At 32.5% G+C, this 14,658-nt stretch overlaps 1 protein-coding gene across 3 annotated transcripts; it reads right to left on the reverse strand.

Annotated features, from left to right (window-relative positions):
- Nucleotides 1-1,903: 1,903 nt before the first annotated feature.
- On the reverse strand, nucleotides 1,904-6,549 carry LOC110719717 (14-3-3-like protein). Of its 3 annotated transcripts, none has more exons than XM_021898707.1 (5): nucleotides 6,393-6,549; nucleotides 5,280-5,771; nucleotides 5,067-5,189; nucleotides 2,375-2,491; nucleotides 1,904-2,249 (listed from the first exon to the last, which is right to left on the reverse strand). In XM_021898707.1, the coding sequence occupies exons 2-5, from the start codon at nucleotides 5,760-5,762 to the stop codon at nucleotides 2,187-2,189; spliced, it is 786 nt and encodes a 261-aa protein (XP_021754399.1). In that variant the 5' UTR covers nucleotides 5,763-5,771; nucleotides 6,393-6,549; the 3' UTR covers nucleotides 1,904-2,186. The 3 variants fall into 3 exon arrangements, with proteins under 3 accessions (XP_021754399.1, XP_021754406.1, XP_021754412.1); XM_021898714.1 differs by having other exon boundaries at nucleotides 5,280-5,766; nucleotides 6,393-6,542; XM_021898720.1 differs by lacking the exon at nucleotides 6,393-6,549 and adding an exon at nucleotides 6,094-6,112.
- Nucleotides 6,550-14,658: the final 8,109 nt, after the last annotated feature.

Raw genomic sequence — 14,658 nt, forward strand, 5'->3', positions numbered from 1 at the left:
TTGCACATCAAAAATTAACCATTGCTCATAAAGAGTCATAGATAGTACACATATATGAAATCATGGATCCATTAGATTTACAACTTTGCACCCCAAAAAAAAAGATCCAAGAGGTAATTATAATATCAATGCAATAGGGTAAACAGAATAGGTGCAGGCTTTTTATTATTGCCGTCTGACTTGGGAATTTAGTGTTCCAAAAAAACTTCAGAAAAAACCCTCTACTACTTGAAACCCAGATTTATTTAATTTTTGTCTTCATTTCTCACGCTACTTGCTCCTCTACGAGCGTGCACTTCCTTGTTTTCGCATCGTATTGTGTACCCCCTGCTCTATGACTCTATCTACTGGAAATTCATACTACTCGTAGCTTGCTTCTTGTTTTTGATACGGCATACTGCGCTTTGAGGGGAAGTTATTGTTTCGGATACGGGGTGACCGTGCATTATGCAGCCTCATGCACGGGCTGCTACTGTGTAACTGGAAGTTTCCTGCTTGAAATATAATTCTTCTTTTTTTATATTTAATGTTCTCTTTTATTACTGACATGGAAAAATTATAAAATTTAATACAAGGTACATAGTACTAATTAACTATAAACCAATACGGATATAATAAGATCTCATATATCAATATTTTTCATCAATTATAAGTCAACAAGCTCAGTCAGAGTGAAGTATATGAACCGTGTAAAAGTTAAAGTGTTGCATTTAAAAGAGAACGGAGAAAATTATCAGCAAATTTTGGAATGACTTGACTCAAACTAGGATTGTCAATGGCACCGGAGACGGTGGGTGTTGGGCTTCTCATCCTTTCATCATCATTTCATTGCCGTGGTGGATCTAATGTAATTCTCAATACAAACAAAAAAATCATGTATGCAATGTTAGTATGTTACCCACTTATATATCCTTTCCCACCAAATCCCCATATGCTTAAAAAACTTATACGAAATGTGCAATATTTTATTTTTAACGGGAATATGTAATAATTTTTGTTAAAAATTATTGAAACAACATTTTTTTTAAGTCGATTTGATATTTGTTCTATAAAGAAATGTCATGGTAACCTAAATTGACATGCGCTTCCTTCGTTTCTTTTTATTTGCAACATGTATTATAAAAAGAAGCTACACATTAGATGCAACAAATGTTTTTTTTCCCCTATTTAAGAGGTCATTTGTCTCCATCTCTTTTATCATCACGAATTCACGACATCACATGCATTCTTAATTTTCTCTCTCCATTTAACAAGGTATGGGCGTAAGACCAGCCACATATAATAATTTGTGTACTCTGTATTTTATTACCTTTAGTTTTCTCCCAATCTCCTTCCCAACCACCATCACCATCCCATGATTCCCATCACACCATTTTCCACTACATACATCAAGCATGAAATCATATTTTGGTTTTTAAACCAAATTTAATTTGATTATTTTGTATAGAGGAATTCAAAGGGGTGGAATCATAGAAGAAAAGTGTGCAACAAAGGGTATGCATGGGGTTTTTAGTCAGGGCAGAGGAGATTGAAAGGAGAACAAGTAAATTGAGCAATAAGTGTTTGTGTGGGAGACTGGGCGGTGGTGTGGCTGCAACTTGTGTGAACTTCATTTCGTGGTGAAAAGGGTGTTGTGGTGGCGGGTGATATGGTGATGGAATAGTTGTTGATGGTGGTAGGAGTCTAGGGACATGGAATAAATCGCATTCAGCTATTCATAGAGAATAAGGTTAAAACCCAGAAAACATATGTAGTAAGAAAGTGGGTTGCTGCATGATACCACCACGGAGACACTAGGTACAAGCAAAGATACAACAGAGAACTATGTAGTATGTAAGATTCTTCATAAAAATTGCAGCAGAAGAATTTCCTTGACCAGAAAAAAACTCTAGCTAAAAATTGATTAGAACAAAGAGCACATACATTCGAACACATTATTGGACTACATAGCTTTCATTTGATGAATCTACGTCGAGTGCACTCAAGTGCAAAGTGTTGAAAACTGAAGGTAGACAATAATAATTAATGAAGCGTGTCTTGGTAAGATATATAGAGCATCTAATTGACGCTGCAGATGACAAACAAACATTAAAGCATACCAAGTATGGGAAAAGTCTAGAGCAACATAACAAATATCCAAGTTAAATAAATACATTCCATCTAACTCCTTCAACAAAATGACCAAATCATTGTTGTCCAGGAGCGGCGTCATCTTTTGTAGCTTCCTTGATCTCATCGCCAACATCCTCCTGTTTTGCACAACATATGTGTAAAACAATAGTTGGATTTCCTTTCTAAAAATTAAGATAACATCTATGCTATAGAAGACGGGGAAGGAGGGGGGAATGTTCGAAAGGTGGGAGAGAGAGAGTACCGCATTATCAGAAGTCCATAATGTCAAATTGTCACGGAGGAGCTGCATGATCAAGGTGCTGTCTTTGTAGGATTCCTCACCCAGAGTATCTAGCTCTGAAATGGCTTCATCAAAAGCCTGGAATGCATTGTGTCGTTAGAAAATTTGATTTCAGAATGTGAATCTCTTAAAATCAAAAGCTTCATAAAGAACTTATATTTACAGACTTAAATATTAAAACCAAAAAAAAACACACACACAAGAGAAAAAGAATTGAAGGATCAAAGGGAAATCTAGCAATTCTATAGCTGCAACCAGCCAACAGCCAACCACACATATAATCATTCAGTATCACGATTATAAACATACACTACGTCGCTGCCATGTGCTAGAATTAACCATTGGTGGTAAATAGCAAAATCTTATTGGATTTCAATTCATAATGGTGTACTTAGTCAATATGTTAATCTTATTGGATTAATCATACATAATGGCGTGTTTATACTATTAACTTTGGGACATAAAGATAAACCTTTTGCAAGTTCAGCTTTCCAATCTGTATTAGAATTTCAACCTTCTACTTTACTTATCGGTTAATCACTACCTCCCTGCAATGAACTTCACCTAATTAATTTTTTAAATCAACCAAGGACCAAATGTTGATGTCACCATCTTGATGGTTGATTCAAAGCCAAATGATGATTAATTGAGGGTCACATTATGTACTGATATACAATACAAAAAGTGTTGTAATAGAAGTCACTTATAAAATAATTTCATACAAAAGGAAGCTAACGACATATATTCCTTGCACTAATAAACTCAAGAATAAAGTGCATTCGCTATAGAGCACTTTAATAACACCAACCTACATACTTGCAAACATAAACACACAATGCCATATATATGAGAAGACAGTGATTAACAAACATAATGAAGCAAAACTTTTAGTTAGATATTCTGTATCCAAATAGCAAAGATAAAGCACACCAATGTATTCCCAGCGCCATTACTCGATGTAAGTAAAAAACTTAAGAGGGGAAAACCCAAACAAATTGCTATTTCATTGGTTAATAACATTTACAACCTTTATAGATATAATCTCTCTTCCTAAAAGCCATTTGTATACTTTGAAATTAAAATGCAGCACTAAAAAGTATTGTCATGGAGTCTTGAGGTGTCAGGTACATTATACAAAACACAATTTCATCCCAATTCTATCATTACATGCATATCCATGTATAACCTGTGCCAATCACCTCATTAAACATAAAAAAATGGGTGTGTTGGGGAAAAGGAGGAGTCATCTCACAAATAAATCTTGTGTAATGAGATAAACAATCAACTACCATGTAAATAACAAGGAAAAGGAATTTGAAAAGAATTTGATGGCACAAGTAACCCTCCACCACTCAATTGGAGAAATAAAATTATGGAAAGAAGAGGATAAGCAACAAGGACTCCCAAAAGGATAAATTTCTTACATATCTCGAATCAACAAGAGTTTACAAAGGATTTATTATTTACATCGAACTTCGTTCCTAAAGGCTAATTTCTTGATAAGCATCTAGTTGACAAATCCACAAGAGCAAGTGCTTAACAACTTTTTCAAGGAAGTGTGCACGGTGCAGGACCAAGTGAAACTTAAAGGAAATATTGTACAGGCCCAGAAGGAGAACCATCAAACATACAAAACTTTTTAGGAAAAGAAATCAATCTCAAGGCAGTAAAAAGTGTAGATAGTCAGTCAGAGAGAAGGGAATTAGAAAGTGTAGGAGAGACTCCTTAGCACATGGCTTGCCTTGACATGGGAGACTAAAATATAACAGGTAAAAATTGGAACTCTTCTGAACTAACTCACGTAACACTTTTGCAAACCCTATTATAGCTAATTTTTTATGTTATCACCAATTAACGTATGCAAACAAATAAAAGTTGGGTTTAACAGGCTGTTATTCCCCTTACTTTACTACCTTCTTCCTTGTTCAATTACCTCTTCCTGCCATGTTCATTTGCATGCTTATGATAATTTCATCTCAATGTAACTCTGTCATTTACATCCTCTCACTTTACCAAGGTTAGAAGACAACAACTTATTCGCCAACATTATATCAAATGCTCTAACAAATCCATCTAGTTGTCCCAATTTTTCTCCTTCTGTAAAATTTAAATCCCTAGATTCCATTATTAAATGACATAACAATCTAATATCTGGTAGTTGTTTTGGGTTTGGGGGGAGGAGGAGGGGAGAATGTTTTATGATTAGCAGTTCACTACAAATTTACAAGGCAATTGTTTGCAAAGAGTATCATCCATGAACTAAAAGGTAGTTCAAAATTTTCCCCTCTTAATATTGCTGCAAACTGCATAGGCAAGAAAATTTGTGAAAAGAAAATCACTTGGGATAATGGTAAATTCTACGAAAAAAAAAATCAGGGTCTCTTCAAATAGAGGTGTCTTTCTTATGATAAATTAACTTTATTATTATTTTTGTATAATAAATAAATTCCTTATTTCCTCAAGTGAAAGTCAATACTGATTTGTTGGAGGTAGACCAGGCTATGGCATTAGGTCATTACGTTGAACTATACAATCATGACATTTTTATTGAACCACCATAAACTGAAAGTAAGACATTGCATATTTCATCCAGAATACTGAAGTAAAGAAGCAATTATGCAATACTAACAAAGAATGTTTAAGGTGTACAAACCTGCTTGGCCAGAGCACAGGCACGATCAGGCGAATTCAAGATCTCATAGTAGAACACGGAGAAGTTAAGTGCAAGCCCCAGCCTTATTGGGTGAGTAGGAGGCAGTTCAGCCAACGCAATGTCCTACAAGCAAGATATCTCAGTAATTAATTATGTTTCAATTATGTAATAACCCATTTTGTAACTACTACAACAGCAAGCTGATAGACCCACCTGGGCAGACTTGTAAGCCAACAAGGTGTGCTCAGCAGCATCCTTTCTCTCAGCTCCGGTCTTGAATTCAGCCAAATACCTGTGGTAATCACCCTTCATCTTCAGGTAAAATACCTTTGACTCGGAAGCAGTTGCGGATGGGACAAGATGTGAATCAAGAAGTTTCAAGATCCCCTCACAGATCTTGCTGAGCTCAGCCTCGATTTTTGCTCTGTACTCCTTGATGATAGCTACATGGTCCTCGTTCCCACGGCTCTCTTCCTTCTGTTCAATGGATGAGGTAATTCTCCATGAAGCCCTCCTTGCCCCAATCACATTCTTGTAGGCAACAGAGAGGAGGTTCCTCTCCTCTACTGTCAACTCAACATCGGCAGTCTTCGCTACCTTCTCCATGAACTCCACCATTTCCTCGTACCTTTCAGCCTGCTCAGCCAATTTGGCTAAGTAGACATTCTCTTCCCGGGATCCTTCTACTGGCGACATCGTTCTTCACTTTAAACAAAAATGAAAATTTTGTCAAATTAACAACCCTGATTTATACCAAACAGAACCATCACTTCAAAAAAAAAACAATCATTGATATAAAGAACAATACCCAGAGCTTAAAATAACAACCCATTTTAATGACTCATAATAATATTATATAATCAACTATCCAAGCACTTGATTTTTGCTCTTCAAACCACAAACTTAAAAAGCAAATCAAATCGTACCCTAAACCCGGGAATCCGGGATAAAATCTCGTCTACATCACTGTCTTTCTATGGATCCTACCGTAGCAAAAGTCTATAAAGTCTAACAACAGTAGTTTTACCTCAAATTTACAAACCCTCAACTTTCATCAAACAATAAATCAGATCATAAATCAAACAATCATTAACCCATTTACCAATCTAACACACAAAAATCAAAATTAAACAACCCTTGAGCAGTTATATCCCAAAGTTTCATCAGATCTACATAAAAAACAGAAAAGGGTACTGATTTATGAATTAAAAAGCATCAGTATCGCTAAAAAAAATGCCCATCACAATTAACAAAAGTACAAAGACATACAAACAATCAAACATGAAAAAACAAATCAAAAAACAAAGATTAAAGATTAGATATTACCAGAAAATGGGGTTTTGGTTTCTCTCTTTTTTCTCTCTCTATTTTTTTTTTTTTTTTTTCTATCAAGTGAGTGAAAGAGACACAAAATTGGAAATTAGAGCCTTTCAAAAACCTGAGGAATCAACGGCAAAGGCAAAATGGTGGTTTCCACGTCCCAACAGTCAACCCCCAGAAAGGCACGTGCTGCACGTGAGTTGCTCCTCAACTTGTTGCCACGTTGGTTGCCAGTTTTTGACAAGTTAAAATGACTCTCAAAGTAGTCTGGCTCCTCAAACTCAAAGTGTGCTAGTAATTGCCTACTTGTATTTGGTAAGACGTTGCAAATTTGAACACAAATTTGATTTTCTTTTTGGTTATGTAATTAGATGAGTAAAGTTACAACTTACAAGTAAATTGCAAGAAAGTATAAGATAGTCCATTTCATGAGAAGAAAAGAAAAGTTGAAAAAAACTCGGTTTATCTTTGCGTGCATCGGGTGTACAATAATATGTGTCAAATAGTTGTTGATAATATAGTATGAGCTCTTGTAACAAGAATTCTTTTAATTTAAATGCACATGCTAGGGGTGTTAATTGAGCACAGCAGCTCAAACTCGACTCTAGTTGGCTCGTGCTTGCTCGTATCAGCTCGAAACTCGATAAATGTACAACAAATTCAATACTCCGTATTTTTCTATCTTTAAAAACAAAAATTTACTTTAAAACCGATAAATTAAAGTTAGTACGGAGTGCAGTTTAGTAGGAAAAATTTATGTAAAAGAAGAAAATAAAATCAACAAATGTTTGAAATTCAAAAGACCAAAATATTTAAACGAGCAACTCATGATCGACTCATCTCAACTTGAACCTTAACGAGCACGAGTCGAGCAACTCTTTGCAGTGATCCTCTCGCTCAATTAGCACCCTTATGCACATCAAAGAAGTTGCAAGTCTTTTAACTATTATAAATTATAATGAGCCTATAATTATATATACTCACATCTTCGCATGACATGCATATACGTCATGTGGAAAAACATATAATTTGACTCATTAAAGCATATACTTTTTTAAAAAGGAAAGATATAAGAAGCTTGATTAGGCTTCTTTCAACCCAACCTATTTGAATTAATAAAAAAAAATATTACTAAAAAAAGTATTAATATCTTGTTGCGTTTGCATGAAATGACCTACACAAGCAATATAATATGTTGCGCTATTGCCCTTTATATAGATAAGCCTAGATTCGACGAAGGAGAAAAGACGAAGGAACTCTCTAATATCTTCCTGTAGTAGTAACTGAATCTTCCACGGGTACTGAGCTTTATCCTGCAAAATATTAATTATAACTTATCCCCTTTCAATAAAATATATGAGAAAACTATGTTGTTTTCGGGATTTTTTTGGGCCGGGCTAAACAAATCAACTAAAAATGCATAAAAAAAACACATTTTTAAACCCGTCTAAAAAAAAATCAGGCCGGAAAAATCCGCCCAAAATCGGGCCGGGCTAAGTATGATCGGGTCTAGAAATAAAAACTAATAAGAAATATAATTATTTTTTTTTTCAAATTAAAACGCAAATTTTGATCCACTAATCCTAATTTCACCATTAAGGCCCCGTTCATTCACCTTATTTTTGCTGAATTGAAATTATTTTTATGTTGAACTTAAATTATTTTTACTGAATTGAAATTAATTAGACTAAACTGAAATTATCTTTACTGAACTGAAATTAATTTTACTAAACTGAAATTATTTTTATTGAACTGAACTTATTTTTATTAAACAGAAATTATTTTTGTTGAATTGAATTTATTTTTACTAAAGTGAAATTAATTTTACTAAATTTTATTTTTGTAAGGTGAAGTGATTTGGTGGGCCTAGTGTTCAATGGTCATTTTAATTGAAAATTTTAAGGTACAGCAACCTGTACCTTGCTTGGTACAGACAAAAAAATGCAGAAAGAACATGTATCTATTTTGTAAAGAACATACAATTATTTTGTAAAGAACATATATCAGTTTTTTTAAAGAACATTCAATTTTCTGTTTTTCTTTTATATCTAAAGAACATCAATAACATTAATAAAACACATAATATATACTATGTAATGAACATTACTTCAGTGTGTGGTTCCTACAGGCGTGGTTACCTTGCATGGTACAGACATTTCGCAGAAAGAACATAATATATACATGTTAAAAACATACAGTTATGGTGAAAAGAACATACTTTTAAAATATAATGAACATATACCTAAATTAAAAAGAATATATTTTACCATAAAAAGTGAAAAGAACATGCGTCCATGTTCTTTAATTGTCAGTGAGGAAATTGAGGGAAAAAAGTCTTGAAATAAATCTATGATATACAATAATTAAAGAAGGTAAGAGATTCGTTCAACCTGGAAACGGGTCTCTTATATATCTATTTTTTTTCCACCATAAAAGTAGTGGGCTCTAGTACATATTAGAGACCCGTCATAATTTTAAGACAAAATTCAAAGAACATTTTATAATAAGCAATGAACATTATATCACAAATAAAAGTACATTACACTGACAATTAAAGAACATGGACGCATGTTCTTTTCACTTTTTTATGGTAAAATATATTCTTTTTAATTAGTATATGTTCATTATATTTTAAAAGTATGTTCTTTTCACCATAATTGTATGTTCTTAACATATATATATTATGTTATTTCTGCGAAACGTATGTACCATGCAAGGTACTCACGCCTGTAGGAACCACACACTGCATTTTAATAACCAAGATATACTTCCTCCTTTTTTTTAATTATATCATACATGTTGGGCACAATAATTTTGGTAGTGGGAAAAAGGAAGAGAGAGTAAGATAAATATAAAAAGGTGCCCATGTGATGAAGGGGTGCTTATCGAGTGAGTCGTTCACGAGTTAAGGGGTGCTCGACTCGACTCGAAAACTTTTACATGTGCTCAACTAGTGCTCGCTAAAGTTTCAAGCTAATAAAACCAACTCGAGTCGTGCTCGTTAAAGTTTTTGTCCTTCTATAATTATATGTTTTTATTTAATTTTGTTCACTTTTTATTGTTTTATTTTTTAAATATATTTATTATTAAAGATTTACTCTTTCTCTTTTGATAATATAAACTAACACTTATTAAGTGTCAAAATTGTTTAGATATGGTAACTTTATTTGTGAATTTTACATTAATAAAATATATTGTCGAGTTAGAGCTTGCTCTACTCGTGCTCGTTAACATCTCGAGTCGAGCTAATTCGAGTCGAAGCATTGACCAAGTCGAGTTCAAGTTACTCGCGAGCTGCTCAATTCAATTAGCGCCCCTAATATGATGTAAACATAAACTAAATAATAAGTGTGAAAAAGTGAGGGTATGTTGGGTAATTACAGTGTGAACAGATTTGTCCTAAAATAAAAATGGTGCAATATTTGCGAAACTTTCTTAAAAGGCAAGTGGTGCAATATTAAAAGAACAGAGGAAGTATGTTATTTACATATAGAATATCCTAAAAAATTCCTAAGTAATTAGCATTAAAATTAGCAAAAACTTTTGTATACATCCGGTTTACACTAATATTAGTGTACATCGAGCAGTATATGGGTAACTTTAAGCCAATTTAGGGTAACTTTTTGCCTTTTTTGGGTAACTTTGAACATAATATGATATTTTTTTTTTTATAAATCGAACAAGAAAAGTTTTATAAGGGTGATAAAATTACTTTCAATCACTAATAATTGAATTTTAGTCACTAAAAATGTGATTCTTTACCAATAAAACGTAGATTATTTTTATTTGTATTGGGTTACTTTTATACATATTAGGGTAACTTTTATTCATTTTAGGGGTAACTTTTGATCTCTTAAAGAGAGATTTAAAATGGATGTACAATAATTATTATACACCCGATTTTTTTAAAAGTTTATTTAAAATTAATTGCCCAGAGGTTCTTTGGATAGGTATGTCCGTATATAGCAGTTTTTTTTATTTGAGGTATTGGTTAAAGGAGGAGAACGAAGGAGAAAGAAAATTGAATTTTATTACAGGTAAATTTATCTTTTTAATTTTAAAGTAAATGAAAATTTCCAAACAAGGACAAACTTGTCCTACCTCCATTTTTTTAGTTGACACGCTTTGACTTTAGCATTAATCACACACTTCCCTTTGACTGTATTTTGTGATTTATACGTAATGAAAAATATAGTCACGAGGGGTTTTGTTAGATTCGTCACGATATATATTTTCAAAATATAAATTATTTATAATTTTTGATGATCAGTAATTAAAGATATTGACGGTTGAATTTGTGCATCAACAAACGTGACTAAAGAAACGTGTCAATTAAAAAAATGGAGAAAATAATAATTAGAAAATATATTAAATTTGTTAAGGATGGATTTAATGGTACGATAGATTGATAGACAAGAATCCGAGACAAATGGAAATTACGAGAGATGATACACATACAACCATTGTATGTTGTCCCTACATACGACACCATTAGAAACTTGACACATCAACAAAAAATGGGAGAAAATTAGGAGTCAAATATAAATTGAATTTAATGGAACTTTTGCTTATTATTTTAGCCAATAGATTCATTGTCGTAAGGTTTTGATGATTTTGAACAAATGATGATTATCTAACTAATATGTGTATTGAGATATGCATGAACAAGTCATGAAGCATGAAGATGATTGAGAACAGGTTAGATCATCATTGAAGATGGTTCCCTACTTACAATGTATGGATCGTGCTTGAGTTCCTCAAGGGGAACACAAAGAGAAGAAGTCTAAACGAACAAACTTATTGTTAGACTTTACATGCAGTTCCTAAGAAGAATGAGAAGATGTTATTTGCAAGGAATGAGAAGCAGTTCTTGAGGGGGAATAAGTAAAGAGAAGTTCCTTCATCGGAGTAGAAGCTTCATCAGAGAAACATGAAGATAGAAAAATAGAAGTATATTTTTCTAGGAATCATGTAAGTATGTTGGACACGAGAAATTGTTTGGAACATGCCTATGAAACTAAATTGGAACTTCAGTCTCTAAGGAACTGACAATCTGGAAGGAATTGGGTGTTGCTGACCAGCCAGTTCCTTACGGGTGAGTCTAAAATTCGTGTATAAGAGAAACACACATTTACACAGCACTTGAAGTCAGTTTTCCATGTTAGTAGTCATTGCATTATCTTTGCTTACTTTCTAGGTAATTAGTTTTGACTTGGTATAATTTATTTTAAATAGATTTTATTTTATAAAAGATAAGTTTTTAAAAATAAAATCTGATTTTCTTTTTAGTCAAAATGATATTTTTATTCTCTTTATTTTCTCCTATATTTTAGGGATATGTTTTAGGTTGTTTCCTATCTAATTTCTAATTGGTTTAATATTTCAAATTAAATAGGATAGTTATTTATTCTTAATGAATAAATTCCGAATCAGTTTTTAATTGATAAAAATCTGATTTGGTTAGTATTTTATTTTCTTGTAACTTCTATTTTTATTTATTAAGTTTTTGGAAAAAATAAAAATTGTTTTTCACGTTTAATTTGAAACAACTTTTTATAGGAGAAAAATAAGGAGATTATGGAGAAAATGTTTTTTTACTCCAATCCATGTCTTCCATTACTTCTTATGTTCATGGAGTTAATGGAGATAATGCATAGAATTTAGGAAGCACTACTATTATGATTGAAGATCATGGGAAGAATGGGTTTGTCTTTAAAGCACTATAAAAAGAGATGTTTTCATTCATTCCAAACTGTTTGGCTTAAGTGAGTAATTCCATAATGGAGTTTGTCCCAAGTGGTAGAGCAGTAGAAAAGAAATATATTTTCTCTCCACGTTGGTGAGCCAGTTCCTCTAGGTTCCAAGTTCCTTACATCTCTCAAAGTGTCCAACGTATTAGTTTTATACATTATATCTTTTATATGTATTTGAGAGTTGTTTAAGGGTTTGAGTGAACTCTTGTAATGGGGAATTAATAAGGGTTTGAGTGAATTCTTGTATTGAGGTGAGAACTTGAGTGAGTTCTTTGTATGTAGATAAAGCTTGAGTAAGAAAGAGTAAGGCTTTGAGGGAAGTCTTGAGTGATAAGAGAGGTATTTGAGGGAAGATTTTGAGCTGCAACTATTATAGGGAATAGTTATTGGGGATATGAGTTCGTTGAGGAACTCGGTAGAGGCTCAAGTTCCTCATAGGTTGTAACAGAGTCGTTGGCCTATTTTAGTGGAATGTTTTGAGTCAAAATCCCTTTGGGTCGAGGTTTTTCACTTCATATTTGGCCTAGGAAGTTTTCCTCGTAAAATCTCTCTTGCACTATTTCTCTATTGCGTTAAGTTTCTTTTAATTCCACAAAAAGTGACTAGAAATCTCCATACTACAATTCACCCCCCCCTTGTAATATTGCATCTAAACATCATTCAAGATAAATGAGAGTTGTATATAGGGACCACATACAATAATTGTATGTATAGCCTCAACAATGAGGAAAAAGTGGTTTTCTCATCCTCTCTCTAAAATTCTCATTTTTCTCATGAGGAAATTTGTAGAGGAAATTTTATCCCGCCAATAATCAATTAAAAAAAAGTCCTATACCCCACAAACATTCTCTCCCTCTCTTATAAATCACTATATCTATAATCTATAATATCATTAAAACTCAACGCATTAACATGTTCACGACATGTGTCAAACTTTGTCATCATAAAATTTTTGACATAGCGCCACGTATATGATAACATGACAACACATTAATATTTGGATTCGATTTAAACCATTACTTCCCTTGAAATTCCCAACTTTTCATTACCACTATTCTACAATTATGTCACTTTATTACTTAATTACTCTGTAACATTCATATATGAATTGTAACTTTTCTTTAAGGATTCTAAAAGTTTTTAAGCATTATACGTAGTTCCCTACTTAATTGTAAAACCAATACTACTGAATTTCTCTTTCTATCCCCAACTAATTTCACTATTTTTAATATTATTATTTAAACTTAAGGTATTGGTTCTAATATATTATTTAGGAAAGAATTGACAGTAAGTAAACATTTATTATGCCGATTTACTCGTGTATTGTCGATAAATTTCTATTTTAATACTAAAAAATGAAGTATATTAAATGCTTATATGCAACCCTAACCCTTAAGGCTGCATTTATATAGCATTACCCTATTATTTAAACTCAAAGTAATTTTTTCATTTTGTATTTAAACAAAATGCGAGGCATCACCCGGGTGCTAAACTAGTTCACATTATAAAAACATAGCAAGCATGCAAAAAAATTAAATAAGTAGCAAGTGGTGAGGAAAAACCAATTTCCTCATTATTGTGATGTCCAAAATGATCAAATTTCCTCATGAGGAAAAAAATGATCATTGTTGACATTGCTCTTAGTAATGCCTATTCTGTTCAGCTCAATTTCAGTTTAGCTTAATTTCAGTTTAGTTCAATTTAGTTTAGTTCCTAATTTTGGAATTTCCTTCTCTCATAAACAATTCATTTCAACTCTATCCAGTTCAGTTCAGCCCCAATAAGTTCAGTTATTTTCAGTAAATCTGAATAGACCCTAAATCATTAATTTGGTAAATTATCATGAATTACGTTTGTACTTTTTTCTTTCCTTTTGTTACATGCAATTTATTATTTTAATTTGTGATTTTGTATTGTGTATATGTTTTAATATATGGATGGGTGAATATATATATATGGAGTCTTTTATGAGTGTAAAATTTGTCTCGTTCTTTAAGTGCATAAAATTTGAAATCTCATTCTTTAGGTGAAAATTTAGTGACAACATTAATACGAGTGCATATTGATCCTACAAAAAATATTTTTCAAAATTTAATAATTGTTGTATGTACAACTCTTTATGAATTCTTACATTATCTATGTCTCGTGTGTTAGCAAAGCTGCATAGGCAGTCGGGCACTAAATAATACAAGAGTATATTAGTATATGATAATACATGGTTGAATTATATGTATAAAAAAACGTAATATATAAATTTGACTTTACCCTGGTTTGAAATTCACCAAAATCCAAGAAACACATTTGATGGTAACCTAACTCGTCAATAAGTTTTTGTTTTAAAAAAAATCATCAATAAGTTTTGGGCTCAAATCATCATTACTAACCTTACAACTGCCCTAAACCTAACCAGTAACACTAACTAAACCCGATCTAAGCTAGACTCAACTTGCACTTGGTCTGGTTTTGAAAGGGCAATTGATTTAACTTGCCCTATCTTGAACCTAAACTCGATCTAAAAG

This window comes from Chenopodium quinoa, unplaced genomic scaffold (assembly GCF_001683475.1).
Source record: "Chenopodium quinoa cultivar QQ74 unplaced genomic scaffold, ASM168347v1, whole genome shotgun sequence".
NCBI lineage: Eukaryota > Viridiplantae > Streptophyta > Magnoliopsida > Caryophyllales > Amaranthaceae > Chenopodium > Chenopodium quinoa.

Excerpts from the sequence above, each read along its gene's own strand:
- LOC110719717 (XM_021898707.1), bottom strand. The coding sequence starts at position 5,762 with ATGTCGCCAGTAGAAGGATCCCGGGAAGAGAATGTCTACTTAGCCAAA. Across the intron at positions 2,492-5,066 it reads CCTGTGCTCTGGCCAAGCAG|GCTTTTGATGAAGCCATTTC; the intron begins GTTTGTACACCT and ends AATGCATTCCAG. Across the intron at positions 2,250-2,374 it reads TATGGACTTCTGATAATGCG|GAGGATGTTGGCGATGAGAT; the intron begins GTACTCTCTCTC and ends TGTGCAAAACAG.